General features: G+C 40.5%; 1 protein-coding gene across 2 annotated transcripts in view; it reads left to right on the top strand.

The window, feature by feature from the left end:
* The window catches only part of zc3h7a (zinc finger CCCH-type containing 7A), a 105,090-nt gene that overhangs the window by 12,670 nt on the left and 76,437 nt on the right, over positions 1-15,983 (top strand). For both annotated transcript variants that reach the window (XM_072268964.1, XM_072268963.1), the window contains one exon: positions 7,499-7,604. In XM_072268964.1, the coding sequence (XP_072125065.1) occupies positions 7,537-7,604 (68 nt within the window). In that variant the 5' untranslated portion in view covers positions 7,499-7,536. The remainder of the gene's footprint in view (positions 1-7,498; positions 7,605-15,983) is intronic.

Raw genomic sequence — 15,983 nt, 5'->3', positions numbered from 1 at the left:
CACACAACATGGGCAAAGAAATGTAATCACCCTTAAGCTGTTCCCATTGACCCATTTTGATCTGGCCTTGCCCAGTCATGATTACTCCTTTTGTCCTATCCATCCCACCTGTTACCTTCTCTTAAACTTTTAAAAATCACCTTTTTTTTCTGATTTTAAAAAGTCTCTGACTTAAAATGCCAACTCTCTGTCCATAGATGTTGCTGACCTGCTTGGTATCTCCAGAATTTTCTGCTTTGCATTCCGATTTCCAGCATCTTTGTTTTGAATTTTCACTAATTTTAATTTCCTTGTGCGCTCAGGTACCTTATTAAAGGTTGTTTTCCTTTTTGTTCATTTGTTTTATGCATGGGAGGAGGTTAACTTTCATTGTGCTTTAAATAAGGACTGCGTTGCACAATTGGAAACTAATAATGCTAGTTATTCTGTGATATTCATTTCCTGTAACATGTAACATAATCTTTCTGTTAAATGAAACCTGCACTGTATTTACAGTTCATGATATGTTTATTGTCCTGCTGGTGGCTTGTAGTATTTTAATTTGGTTTCTTTCGCAATACGTAGATGATGTGGACTTAGAGCAGGATATGCTACAAAGCTATTTTAGTCAAAATGACATTTTGTATTGTGGTTATGACGTTATTATGTTATTCTCAGTTTGATCTGGAGCAAGTTCTTTTTTTAAAACTACATATGATAACGGGTGGCACCATGACACAATGAGTAGAGCTATTGCCTCATGATGCAGAGACCCAAGTTCAGTCCTGACTTTGGGTGCTGACTGTGTGGATTTGACACATTTTTCCAAATCCTAAAGATATGTGAGTCAGTAGGTCAATTATGCTAGATAAGCTTTTGAATGGTGGAGTGCTATGTAAGTATTTGATTTAATTAGTTTGAATATTAAGTTAATACATCAAGGTATGAGGGTTAAGATGGAAAAGCTGGCCTAATTCTCTCTAGAGAAAGTGTTAAATAAGTAAAGTTCCTCCCTCGCCTCGTGTGGCAACCTTAGGCGTTTTTTTTTAGTGTTTGTTTGTTTTATGAGGTTGAGTTGCTAGCTTGATGCTCGATTCAGCATGGATAGTCATAGTCATAGTCATACTTCATTAATCCCGGGGGAAATTGGTTTTCGTTACAGTTGCTCCATAAATAATAAATAGTAATAGAACCATAAATAGTTAAATAGTAATATGTAAATTATGCCAGTAAATTATGAAATAAGTCCAGGACCAGCCCATTGGCTCAGGGTGTCTGACCCTCCAAGGGAGGAGTTGTAAAGTTTGATGGCCACAGGCAGGAATGACTTCCTATGACGCTCTGTGCTGCATCTCGGTGGAATGAGTCTCTGGCTGAATGTACTCCTGTGCCCACCCAGTACATTATGTAGTGGATGGGAGACATTGACCAAGATGGCATGCAACTTAGACAGCATCCTCTTTTTAGACACCACCGTGAGAGAGTCCAGTTCCATCCCCACAACATCACTGGCCTTACGAATGAGTTTGTTGATTCTGTTGGTGTCTGCCACCCTCAGCCTGCTGCCCCAGCACACAACAGCAAACATGATAGCACTGGCCACCACAGACTCGTAGAACATCCTCAGCATCGTCCGGCAGATGTTAAAGGACCTCAGTCTCCTCAGGAAATAGAGACAGCTCTGGCCCTTCTTGTAGACAGCCTCAGTGTTCTTTGACCAGTCCAGTTTATTGTCAATTTGTATCCCCAGGTATTTGTAATCCTCCACCATGTCCACACTGACCCCCTGGATGGAAACAGGGGTCACCGGTACCTTAGCTCTCCTCAGGTCTATCACCAGCTCCTTAGTCTTTTTCACATTAAGCTGCAGATAATTCTGCTCACACCATGTGACAAGGTTTCCTACCGTAGCCCTGTACTCAGCCTCATCTCCCTTGCTGATGCATCCAAAAACTTCTGAAGATGACAAGACTGTGCAGTAGTTGAAGTCTGAGGTGTAAATGGTAAAGGGAAAGGGAGACAAGACAGTCCCCTGTGGAGCCCCAGTGCTGCTGATCACTCTGTCGGACACACAGTGTTGCAAGCACACGTACTGTGGTCTGCCAGTCAGGTAATCAAGAATCCATGACACCAGGAAAGCATCCACCTGCATTGCTGTCAGCTTCTCCCCCAGCAGAGCAGGGCAGATGGTGTTGAATGCACTGGAGAAGTCAAAAAACATGACCCTCACAGTGCTCGCTGGCTTGTCCAGGTGGGCGTAGACACGGTTCAGCAGGAAGACGATGGCATCCTCAACTCCTAGTCGGGGCTGGTAGGCAAACTGGAGGGGATCTAAGTGTGGCCTGACCATAGGCCGGAGCTGCTCCAGAACAAGTCTCTCCAGGGTCATGAAAGCATGCAAGGCTGGATTTGAACCCAGGACCTCTTGTTCTGAAGTCCGGGTGCAAATACGACTACACCACTGCCACAGAGCAAATAAATTTGTGAGATTTCATTGAGTAGATAAGACTGTAGCTGGTTTAGATAGAACAAATAGATGAAAGCTTTTTCCACTCACAGGCATTCACTAATTTAGGCAAATCAGTTTTTTTGTAAAAGATACCAGGGAGGTATGACGGGGAAAAATACTTCCAAGTAGCTGGGGTGTAGAATTCAGTGCCTGTAGAGGAGGGCAAAAAATAATCAGTGCAATCTAAAGGGAGTTGGGATAGGGATTTGACACTGAATAAATCATAGGGATAGTGGAAAATACGGGGGAATACAGTATTGCTGTACTAGGAACTGACATAGAATTGATGGGCAGAATGGCCTCTTACCATGCCATAACAGTTGTAGCTTTCCAAGTGGAACAAATTAAGGTATAGTTATATTGGTGAGAATTTCCATACTTAATTGTATCACATACAGTACATGTTTATGCTTGTGATATCAACGTCCTGCCAACACATTAAAATATGCAACACATCTTTTCTAGTGCTTTCAATGTCAAGTAGAGCAATAGAACTTGAGTCTCTGCCTCTGTGGTGTGGTGATCAACCTTCTGTTCCTATTTGTTTAAATAGAAACATAGAAAATAGGTGCAGGAGTAGGCCATTTGGCCCTTCGAGCCTGCACCGCCATTTATTATGATCATGGCTGATCATCCAACTCAGAACCCTGCACCAGCCTTCCCTCCATACCCCTTGCTCCCCGTAGCCACAAGGGCCATATCTAACTCCCTCTTAAATATAGCCAATGAACTGGCCTCAACTGTTTCCTGTGGCAGAGAATTCCACAGATTCACCACTCACTGTGTGAAGAAGTTTTTCCTAATCTCGGTCCTAAAAGGCTTCCCCTTTATCCTCAAACTGCGACCCCTCGTTCTAGACTTCCCCAACATCGGGAACAATCTTCCTGCATCTAGCCTGTCCAATCCCTTTAGGGTTTTATACGTTTCAATCAGATCCCCCCCCTCAATCTTCTAAATTCCAACGAGTACAAGCCCAGTTCATCCAGTCTTTCTTCATATGAAAGTCCTGCCATCCCAGGAATCAATCTGGTGAACCTTCTTTGTACTCCCTCTATGGCAAGGATGTCTTTCCTCAGATTAGGGGACCAAAACTGCACACAATACTCCAGGTGTGGTCTCACCAAGGTCTTGTACAACTGCAGTAGTACCTCCCTGCTCCTATACTCGAATCCTCTCGCTATAAATGCCAGCATACCATTCACCTTTTTCACCGCCTGCTGTACCTGCATGCCTACTTTCAATGACTGGTGTATAATGACACCCAGGTCTCGTTTCACCTCCCCTTTTCCTAATCGGCCACCACTCAGATAATAATCTGTTTTCCTATTTTTGCCACCAAAGTGAATAACTTCACATTTATCCACATTAAATTGCATCTGCCATGAATTTGCCCACTCACCTAACCTATCCAAGTCACCCTGCATCCTCTTAGCATCCTCCTCACAGTTAACACTGCCGCCCAGCTTCGTGTCATCCGCAAACTTGGAGATGCTGCATTTAATTCCCTCATCCAAGTCATTAATATATATTGTAAACAACTGGGGCCCCAGCACTGAGCCTTGCGGTACCCCACTAGTCACTGCCTGCCATTCTGAAAATCATATACTGTATCCTGAAACTTAAAAATGGGTCCTAAAAGTGACCAGTGCAGCATTACTCTACTTGAGAAATATTACAAAGATATGTCCTTTTCTCATATGTAAAGATGCTGAAAAACTAATTCACACCTTTACAAGTATATCAACTAGACTAGATTACTGCAATGCACTTATTACTGGCCTTCCAAAGCAATCTTAACAAACTTCAACTCATTCAGAACGGCACTGCTAGACTTTTAACTAAAACTGGGTGAGGGAGCATATCACTCCCATCCTAACTACTGCGCATTGGCCTCCTGTATCTTTTGGAATTGATTTTACAGATCTCTTATTTTGAAAGCTGTCAATGGTCTGGGACCAGAGTATTAATAGTTTTCGTTTTAGAATCCTGCTCGAGCTCTTGGGTCTTCTGCTAGTCTCTTAAAATTAAACAATCTCCTTTAAAAGAAGATGGTCAAATCAGCTTTTTTAAACCACAGTCCTAAACTGTGGAACTCAGTACTTAAAACTATAAGGGATGAGTGCTCAGTTGACACTTTCAAATGCCAGTTCAAAACCTAATGATTTAACCTTGCTTTTAACTAACTTAATTTTGTCTTTTATTTTTAACTTTGAACTACACCGTTTCTATGAAAGGTGCTCTATAAATAAACAAGTTTTTATTATATTTGCATATTATTTAATTTGTATATGTTAGACATTCTTTGCAGTAAGTTGGATGATATCTGCATCATAAGTTGTAAGGTTTTACTAAGAAATGTTGATAGATAGATAGATAGATATACTTTATTAATCCCGAGGGAAATTTGGTATCGTTACAGCCGCACCAACCAAGAATAGAGCGTAAATATAGCAATACAAAAATCCCCAACAATCAAACACCAAAATGCAAACTATGCCAGATGGAAAATAAGTCCAGGACCAGTCTAATGGCTCAGGGTGTCTGACCCTCCACGGGAGGAGCTGCACGTTCGATGGCCACAGGCAGGAACAACCTCCCGTGCCGCCAAGTGTTGTATCACGGTGGAATGTGGCCGAAGTCCAACAGTAAAAAGTTCAATATCCAGTCTGAAAACACGTTCCTCGATCGTAATATGTCCCAGATTGCACCATCCGTTGTTAGCCAGAACAGTAAGCACCCAATTCCTTTACGCTTACCGCTCTCAGTGCACTTCCAGTCAGCCGGAACGGTATTACCCACCGAACTCCTCTTCTCCAAACGTCTCTGTTGTCTTGACCTGGTTCTCTTTCCTCAGATGAATGATTGTTCTTTGAAGGTGGGGGAAAATATCTAAAGCAGGAGTTAATGGTAGGGGTCTGTGGCATAAAAAAAACATTAGGAACCCCTGGTCTAAAGTCAGGGCAGCATGGTAGCGTAGTGGTTAGCACAACGCTTTACAGTACAGGCGATCTGGGTTCAATTCCCACTGGTGCCTGTAAGGTGTTTGCACCTTCTTCCCGTGAACATGTGGGTGCTCTAGCTTCTTCCTTCATTCCAAAGACATACCTGTTAGTAGGTTACTTGGTCATGGTAAATTGTCTGGTGATTAGGCTAAGATTAAATCCGGGGATTTCTGGGCAGCGTGGCTCAGAGGGCCAGAAGGGTCTACTCCGCACTGTATCGCAATAAATACATAAATAAATGTCTCCTTTTTAGTGCTGTCCAATTCTAGTAGAAGTACCTCAAAATATACCTTATTTTGAAAAGCATCAATTGTGCTTGGCTTTCATTTTGTGTGTTATCAGGCAGCTTGGCCTTTGCATCAGTTTATTAATTATGGCGATCTGTAGTGTTTAATAATTGTTATTTATTTGAGAGAATTGGCTGGGGAGGTGCACAACTCTTCTTCTGTATTGCACATTTTTAGTAGAACTTATGATATGCCCAGGATGGATCGCTCCTTTTATCTTGAAGATCCTAAAAAGCCTTGATGCTTATTTTGCTTCTCTGGAATGACGTTTTTCAGTATGTATTACTTGAAATGACATTGCAATTTATCTTATTTATATATTGATTAAAATCAATTAGTGCGCATGTGCTTTTTATTTTGTTTAAAGATACAGCATGGAGTAGACTCTCCCGATCCTTCGAGTTATGCTCACAGGCTAACCCCCTGATTTAACCCTGGCCTAATCACAGGAAAGTTTTGCAATGACCAATTAACCTCCTAACTGGTACGTCTTTGGATTGTGGGAGGAAATCGGAACACCTGGGGGAATCCCACTCATTCCATGGGAAGGACATACAAACTCCTTACAGAGGACACTGGAACTGAACTCTGAACTCTGACACCCTGAGCTGTAATAGCATTGTGCTAACCGTTACACTACAGTGGCACTGATGTTGCAATGGTACAGAAGAATTCAATGCTTAAGGACAATAATCAGTAATTTAATACAATATGCTAAATGTTTATCTGAGAGAAAGGCAATGCCACAATAGAGTAGAGTTTGGTATCAATACTTTCTCTGTTCTTGCATTCTAATATTAATCACAATGTACTTCTTCCCTGTGGTTCTCAGAATAGGGCTGGATCAAGCACCATGATCGGGTGTTTGATTTCACTTTTGTTATTAAGCTCTTTGCCAACAATACTTTATCAGAGGAGCAAATACTATTGTTCTGCTGTTTAGTGCAGAAAGGATGGATCACTATTAATTATCATGAGATTCATGGAAAATACATTTAATATAGAAACGATTAAGTCTATCCAATCAAGTTTAATGGGAACTCAAACATATGTAATGGCTAGAGAACTGCTATTAGGTTGGTAGACTTTGGACGTTTTAGTTCCAAAAGTCCATTGACAATTTTATTAGATTCAACATTTTAGTTTGTATAAATAGCTACAGAAAGTATTTTCTTAATACAAGATCAGCATTGATTCAATTGATGGGGTTAGTTTTGAACTGAAGATGGTAAATAATTAGTAAATTAACAGCGTGCAGTTTCTTCCTCAGTAAATGCTGGCTGACCTACCGTGTATCTGCAGCAATTTCTGTTCTTCTGTCTTCCAATACCTGCATGTTTTTGCTTTAGGATTTCAATTACGAGAAAGAGAGTGTTAATGATAAGTTTCTGTGATGAGGAGACTTAACAAATCTCACAACTTCCTGAAGCTAGTCATGCTAATTAAGCTGAGACCAAACACCTAAGTGCAAGTTGTAAATGCCTGTGATAAATATGATTGCATTAATAAATCGTGAAGCAGTTCTGGCAATTTTACAAGTATTATGAGGTTTAACTTTCCATCATTTGAGCTATAGTTCATGTTTATACATAAGCAAAAAGATGCTTTTTTCATTGCAGTTACTGCAAACAAGTTTGTTTTTAATGTAAATTTCTTTAAGATTTTTGTTGAGTGATTTTGTTTCTTTAATAATGATTTTATTTTTTCTCTTTCTAACTTAGAATCTGCATTGTTAGAGGAAGTGAGCGTGAAGGATAACATGACCAATGTTTCCAAGGATAGAAATAATAGGTGGCAGGAAATTCAGAAAGGATTACAGTTTATCCAGTGAGTATCATCTTAACTATGACACTAATAGTACTGCTCTTTGAAGTTTTGGATCAAACTTTTGTTTTCTGAAGCCCTGCTATATCTGGGCGTTTTCTATATCTGAACAGAGGTTATATATTTTACTGCGTTTGTTGTGGTAGCAACAGAACCTCTGCTATCGCTCATGATCTCATGAAGTGAGAGTTGATGTTATATGTGTTCTTTAGTATCCTGAGAACTGTGTGGGATTGACAGTGCTGCTTGTGTCGCTAAAGTTGCAAGAAAGTGTAATGCAGTTCTGTGAAAATATTGTTATACCCACGCTGGTTACAAATTAGTCCTCACAAACTTGGTTTGTGATCAGAAGTGTGCATTTGGAACAAACAGCAGAATTAACTACATAGTCTTGCCATGTATTATAAGGGCAATTTGAATGGGTGAATTAATATGTTTCCTTTTCAGTATAAGAATCAATTACATAAAACCAACACAACCAAGATTGAAAATTTTCTGTCTAGTGAAATATTACATCACAAACTGCTCAGTTGTATAGCACTTTAATTATATAATTATAATTCCTAAAATTAATTTGCTGATATTAAATGGTGTTTTATTACACTGGTCAACAAATTTTTTCAAAAGTGTTGCTTCCTTGGAAATATTTTTCCATTATGATAGACCACTTGAAGCTGAACACAAATATTTAATTTCAAACTACTTGTATCACGTTGGAATTTCGAGAAAGAAGAAATTAACTTTTATTCAATATAATGTGTTTAATTGCATAATGGTGCTGATGTTTTGCAGTAGTTCAACTAAACTAAAAACATTTTGTTGATTAGTTGAACTCAGTGTCTGAACTTTCTCGTTTAAATGTCCAACAATAATCAGCCAGCATTGATGGATTCCATTTGCCCTGATACCATTTCTCCATGACCACAATATCCTGGTGAAACCTTCCACCATGCTCGTCACTGACAGCACCAAGATTTGCGAGGATGAAGTCTAAATGGGAATCCAAAAAATGTGAGGAGCCCAGGCTTTGTCTTGGTCGCTAATTTTACGCCCAAAGTAGAGCTCATTGGCTCTCTTAATAAGGGGAGTCGTGCTCTGACTTTGAGATTTAAGTGTATACTCGGCACAAATATAATGGAAAGTATTGCGGCTGTTGCAACATTGGTGAGACATTTTGCTATCACACATACTCCTGAAAATGCAATTACTTTATTATAATGAGTACACACAATATGCTATGCACGTAGAACGTGTGCATCAACGTGATCGCAAACTGATATACGTGTAAATATGATGCATAGAGCAGAGTGTACGTGAGGTTTTTATAGCCCTTCTAACACCTGTTCTTTCATGCAGCATCTGCCTTGCCTAAGCATGCCCAGGCATACCTGGACAGGATAGAAAATTTTGTAGCTTACAATGCGGGCAACATTTTAATTGAATTATGAATTGAAATAACAAATATAGACAATTACAAAAGTATGGTGCGTGATAGGGAAATGTCATGGTGATTTTCATGATCAGCAGCCCAAAATCCATACGATACACCCAAAAGTATTCAGGAAGTAAAATCTTCGTTGTCCAGTGTAATTTGCATTGGAGTTTGGTTGCTAGAATATCCCCTTTTGTTTGGCATACGGTGTTAGATTCAGGAAATGTGAAAATTAATATAGATATAATGAGGCAGAAGAACATGTTTATAATTTAGCAATGAGAACAAAACGAAAGGCTGAAGCTAAACATAATATAAAATGTGACAATTTATTTTACTGATATGGGATGTGTTGTTTCATGATTATATATGATAACTTATTGACTAAATTAATCAATCAGAATTTTTTTTTAGTTTGACTTGTATCCAATGCGATTACTAGTGTGTGCTATTGGCAACATTCCTTATGGGTGTTCCGTAGTCCAGATCATTGACATACATCGTAAAAAGCAGCAGTCCGAATACCAAGCCCTGTGGGACTCCCGGCAGCCAGCCAGAATAGGATCCCTTTATTCCCACTCTGTTTTCTGCCGACCAGCCAATGCTCCACCCATTCTAGTAACTTCCCTGTAATTCCATGGGCTGTTATCTTGCTAAGCAACCTCATGTGCAGCAACTTGTGAAAGGCCTTCTGAAAATCCAAGTACACCACGTCTACTGCATCTCCATTGTCTACCCTGCTTGTAATTTCCTCAAAGAATTGCAGTAGGTTTGTCAGGTAGGATTTTCCTTTCAGGAAACCATGCTGGCTTTGGCCTATCTTGTCATGTGCCTCCAGGTACTCCATAATCTCATCCCTAACAATCGATTCCAACAGCTTCCCAACCACTGCTGCCTCCTACCGTTCATAAATAGCGGAGTAACATTTGCAATTTTCCAGTCATCCGGTACCATGCCAGAATTTATCAGTTCTTGAAAGATCATCGTTAACACCTCTGCAAATCTCTCCAGCTACTTCCTTCAGGACCTGAGAGTGCATTCCATCCACCCTCAGACCATTAAGCTTCCTGAGCACCTTCTCAGTCGTAATTTTCACTGCACAAGCTTCACTTCCCTGACACTCTTGAATGTCCGGTATACTGCAGACGTCTTCCACTGTGAAGACTGATGCAAAATACGCATTTAGTTCCTCTGCCATCTCTGCATCTCTCATTACAATATCTCCAGTGTCATTTTGTATTGGTCCTATATCTACCCTTGACTCTCTTTTACCCTTTATATACTTAAAAAAAGCTCTTAGTATCTTATTTGATATTAGTTGCCAGCTTCCTTTCATAATTCATCTTTTCCTTCCTTTGACCTTCTTAGTTTCCTTCTCACGAGGAAATCTGCAGATGCTGGAAATTTAAGCAACACACAGAAAATGCTGGTGGAACGCAGCAGGCCGGGCAGCATCTATAGGAAGAAGTACAGTCCATGTTTTGGGCCGAGACCCTTCACCAGGACATAGGGTCTCGGCCCAAAACGTGGACTGTACTTCTTCCTATAGATGCTGCCTGGCCTGCTAGTTTCCTCCTGCAAGTTTTTAAAAGCTTCCCAATCCTCTGTCTTCCCACTCTTGCAGTCATTGTGCTGCAGGAATCTATCTATTAGGTTTACTGTGTGCGTAAGATAATAATCAACAGTGTCATTACCAGAAATGCAATGAAAGTAATCGAGCCTGATCTTCAGGTTACTAGTGAGTTGCCCAAGCTTGCCAGTCAGTCACTGTTGGGATAATGTTGTTTTGTCCTGTCAAAAGTGCACAACAAGTGGCCTTTCTACCTAAAATTGGCTGGCTCTGCACCAGAATGGCCAGTGAGACCTCACCCCATAATTCTTGCCATTCAGTGGTACCAAATAGCCAGCAATGTTCGAGAACATTTTAACAATGTCAACACAAAATGCTGGAGGAACTCAGCTGATCAGGCAACATCTATTGAGGGTAATAAGCGGTGGATGTTTCGGAAAGTTCTGATGAAGGGTCTCAGCCCAAAACATCGACAGCTTATTGCCCTCATTGGATGCTGCCTGACCGGCTGAGTTCCTCCAGCATTTTGTGTGTGTTGATCTGAATTTCCAGCATCTGCAGAATCTCTTGCGTTCACAATGTTGTACTTGCATTCCATGCATGATGGAATGTTTAAAGTTCTAACAATTCTTACCCCGATTTTTTTTTTATATTTGTTCTTGAAGCTGATTCCTATTCATTTTTAGAAGGGGATTTTAGTTTTCTTTTTAGATTCATTTTAGTTCTGTGGCTGGTCCCAAATAACCATCTGCGTTTTAGTGGTGTTGCAACCACGACCTCAGCAAGACCATGGAATTGATTGTAGACTTTAGAAGGGGGAAGTCAGGTAAACATGCACCAGCTCTCACTGAGGGATCAGAGGTGGAAAGGGTGAACAGCTTTTAAGTTCCTGGGCATCAATATCTCGGAGGACCTATCCTGGGTCCAAGTCATTTATGTAGTCATGAAGAAGGCACAGCAGCAGCACTGCTTCAAATGGAGTTTGAGGAGATTTGGTGTGTCACCAAACACTTGCAAGTTTCCACAGATGTATGGTAGAGAACATTCCTAATGGTTGCATCACAGTCTAGAATGGAGGCTCCAATGCAGATTGCAGGAAGCTGAAGAGGGTTGTAGAATCAGCCCACTCCATTATGGTATAACTGAAGTCATCTTCAATAGGTGGCACCAAGAAGGGTCCCTCACTATCCGGAAAATGTCTGCTTCACATTACTATCACCTAAGGACCCACACTCAAAGTTCAAAGTAGATTTATTATCAAAGTCCAGATATGTTACTATATAGAACCCTGAGATTAATTTTCTTGTGAGCATACTCAATAAATCTATAGAATAATAACCATAACAGAATGTTGTGATTGTTCTGAGAATGTTTTCAGTGATTCGAAAACTGCTTCGTTCCCTCCATCATCAGATTTCTGAACTGTCCATGAACCCATAAGCACGACCTCATTATTCCTTTTTCTTTGCACTTTATTTTGTAATTTTTAAAAAGTTTGTCTTTAAAGTACTGCTCCCACAAAGTGACACATTTCATGACGTAAGTCGGTAACAATAAACCTGATGCTAACGTGGGATCTTCTCACTGAGTTCATTGTTAGCTTGTGTCCCAAGAAACCTGATTCCTTGCATACAGTAAAATTAATGAACTAATTCTCGTGATTCTCATACTGCAACCAAATGAGAAGTTCTCCAAAAGAATAGCTCAATAAAATGGTAGAGAGCAAAGAACTGATAGTGGGATTAACCTGGGAACTTGATGCTTGGGACTAACCTTGGACATTGCAAGTCTGTTTTCTGAAGGGCATTGATGTGTCTCCTAGTTTTCAGCAATCCAAGTGGCTGACGTGTCAGTGCTGCCTGGACTATTGGTGGCAGGCATTGTCTGATGACACAAAGGCTGGGAGTTTTCGTTAGTTTCCATACTTTGGCACTGCAGCCGAGGCTCTTGTTGATTCAGTGGGAAATGGATGGACCATCATTTTGCAACATACACACAAACACCGGAGGAACTCAGCAGGCGAAACGTCGACTGTGCTTTTTTCCATAGATACTGCCTGACCAGCTGAGCTCCTCCAGCATTTTGTATGTGTTCTCTGGATTCCCAGCATCTGCCCATTTTCTCATGTGTGTAGGCCAATATTTTTCTGTCTTCTTACAATAGGTACCATTGAGTGCCTTAAGCTACTTGAAAATCTGCACAAATAGTAAATAAAGGAAATCTGTGTGCTGCATCCTTTCAACTAAGTGAAATAACAAAATGATTTTGTGTGCCTAAATATTATTCCATAGTGCTTATTCCTGTTGTAGTTTTTCTTATATGGGGCATCTTGTCAAATATTTGACTAAAGTCCACGAAGACAACCTCATCAATCATCTTTATTACTTCCTTAGGAAACCAAATTGAATTTGTAAAACAGTATTTCCCTGGCATAAAGTGCTGGAATTGAACCCCGATCTTCTGATTGCTAGCACTGTAAAGGATTTTGCCAACTGCTGAGCTACTGTGCCATCCATTCTTCAAGGGTCTTGTCTGGTGTCTGTTTCTTAAACCTCATATATGCTTCCTTTTTCTTTTTTGCTGTTCTTTCAACATTTCTTCGTCCAGGGTTTCCAAACTTTGCCACCCTTTCATCCTCACATGAACATAGAACATTATAGCATAGTTCGGACTCTTCAGCCGACAATGTTGTGCAAAACCGTTAACCTACTGTCGCACGTCAGTTATGGATTTGCCCCAAAGTAGCCATTCCCAATCTACTTTCCCTAGTTCCTGCATCATACTGTTGTAATTAGCCTTCCTCCAATTTAGCATTCACCAAGTTCCAGTTTTATCCTTACGCATAACTGTCTCAAAACTTAGGGAATTAGGAAAATTTTTCCTAAAAGTTCATCCCCAATGAAACTGATCACATGACCAGTTTCTAATATAGCCCCTTACTTGGTTGGGTTATCCAAACACTGTTTCAAGAAACCCTCCTGGATGCACATAACACATTCTGCCCTATCTAAGCCTCTGTCAGTTAGGGAAACCCGGTCAGTGTTGGAGAAATTAATATTACCTACTGTAACAACTGTTGTTTTTGCGTCTTTCCACGTTTCCCCTAAATGTCCATTCCTCTGTCTTCTACTGGCTTACTGGGAAGCCTATAAGTATAGCCTCCTCTTAGCACTAACTTCTCTTATTTCGAGTTCCATCCAGATGGTCTTGCTGGATGAGTCCTCCAAGATGGCTCTATAAGTTCATCAGTCACATTCTCCAGTAATGTAACTCCCCCACCTGTTTAACATCCTATCTGTCATATATGAAACATTTCAACCATTGAAAATTGATCTGCCAGTCTCGCCCCTCTCTTTACCAAGCTTCTGTAATGACTACAGCATTGTTTAAAAAATATACTAGTACAGGCTCTTACCCATTTTACTTGCATTGAAATGAATACAGTTTGGATTGTTAGTCCCACCATGTTCACTTACCTGACCCTGCCTGTTCTTCCTATTACTCTAGTGGCTTAACTTCCATCTCCTTATAAATATCTTTACCTGTTGATGTACTTCAACCCCTTACCAACCCCAATGTGGAAGAGAAGGCACATCCAAGATGGTATTTGGAACATCAAGGCAAAATGTGAAGAGCACACAAAAGCCCCTGCAACAGGAACAGACTAGAAGATGTAGGAGCAGAATTAGGCCATTTGGCCCATCGAGTCTGCTCCACCATTCATTTATGGCTGATGAGGCAGTGAGGGTGGTTCTTATGATGTATTGAACTGTCTTCACTAATCTGCAGATTATTGCGGTCATACACCATAAAACAATAATAGATTCTGAAGGACTACCAAAGAAGAAGCATCACAATTACTTTGCCATATACAGTAATATGCAAAAGTCTTAGACACATATATATAGCTAGGGTGTCTGAGAACTTTGCACACGACTGTAGTAATGTTACGTGTTCCACTGTATGCCAGTGCAAAAAAAAACTAATTTATGACATATAGAGTGCTGATAAACCTGATTCTGATATAGGTCTCTATTTTGGACTGAGAGTTGGAAGGAGGCAGGGAGAGGGGAATCATTGCTGGGAAAAGGGGAAGGGAAAGGAAAAGGAATGGAAAGCCCTAGAGAGATTTGAATCCTATAACCTTGCCCGGTGTTTCAGGGCTGGGTGTGTCTGCACCCCCCGCCCCTGGCACTCCTTCTCTGGCACCAGTTCTGCAACCCTCCTGCAATGCTCCACCCTCGCCATTTTCAATATCCTTTGCTCTCCATTCCAGATTGCCAAATACAGTTAAGTGCAAAGTCTTGGACACCCTAGCTTCAGATTTATTTATTTATTTTATTAACGGCATACTCAATAAATCCGGTAACCATAATAGAATCAACGAAAGACTATACCAACAGGCCAGACAATCAGTGTGCAAAAGACAACAAGTTGCAAATACATAAAGAAAGAAAAAATAATAAATAAATAAATAAATAAGCAATAAATGTCGAGAACTTGTAATGAGGTGTCTTTGAAAGTGGGTCCATAGGTTGTGGGAACAGTTTGGTGATGGGGTGAGTGAAGTTATCCCCACTGGTTCAGGAGCCTGATGGTTGAGGGGTAATAATTTCCTGATGTAAATGTGCAAGGCATGGTTAGTAACTTGGAAAAGATTAAATAAACTTTTAGCTTTATTTGTCACATGTACATTGAAACATAGTCTCAAATCAAATCAGTGAGGATTGTGCTGGACAGCCCACAATTGCCACACTTCTTGCGTCAACATAGCATGCCCACAAATCATTACTTATGATCTTACATCTTTGGATTGTGGAAGAATGGCAGAGTACCTAGAGGAAACTTACGCGGTCACAGGCAGAGTGTACAAACTCCTTACAGACAGCAGTGGGATTTGAATCCTGATCTTATAGCTGGCACTGTACTAGCCTTACACTAACTTTGCAGATGACATTAAGATTAGTAGTGAGAAAGGTTATTGAAAATTACAAGGGAATCTTGATCAGCTAAGTAAGTGAGCCAACGATTGGCAAATGGCATTCATTTCAGATAAGTGCAAGACATTGCATTTTCAGAAGTCAAACCAGGCTGAGACTTTTCACAGTGAGTGGTCGGGCCCTGGGAGGTGTTGTAGAACAGAGGGACCTGGGAGTGCAACTACGTAGATCCTTGAAAGTGGCAACTCAGGTGGACAATGTGGTGAAGAAGATGCATGCCAGCCTTCATCAGCCAGGACACTGATTACGGGAGTTGGGATGTTATGTCACAGTTGGTTGTATAAGATGTTGGTGAGGCCACATCTGGAGTATTTTGTACAGTTTCAGTTATTCTGTTATTGGAAAGATGTCATTAAGCTGGAAATTGCGCAGAAAACATT

This window comes from Mobula birostris, chromosome 9, assembly GCF_030028105.1.
Source record: "Mobula birostris isolate sMobBir1 chromosome 9, sMobBir1.hap1, whole genome shotgun sequence".
NCBI lineage: Eukaryota > Metazoa > Chordata > Chondrichthyes > Myliobatiformes > Myliobatidae > Mobula > Mobula birostris.
Note: the sequence above shows the minus strand (reverse complement) of the source record. Positions and strands in the feature narration are given on the sequence as shown.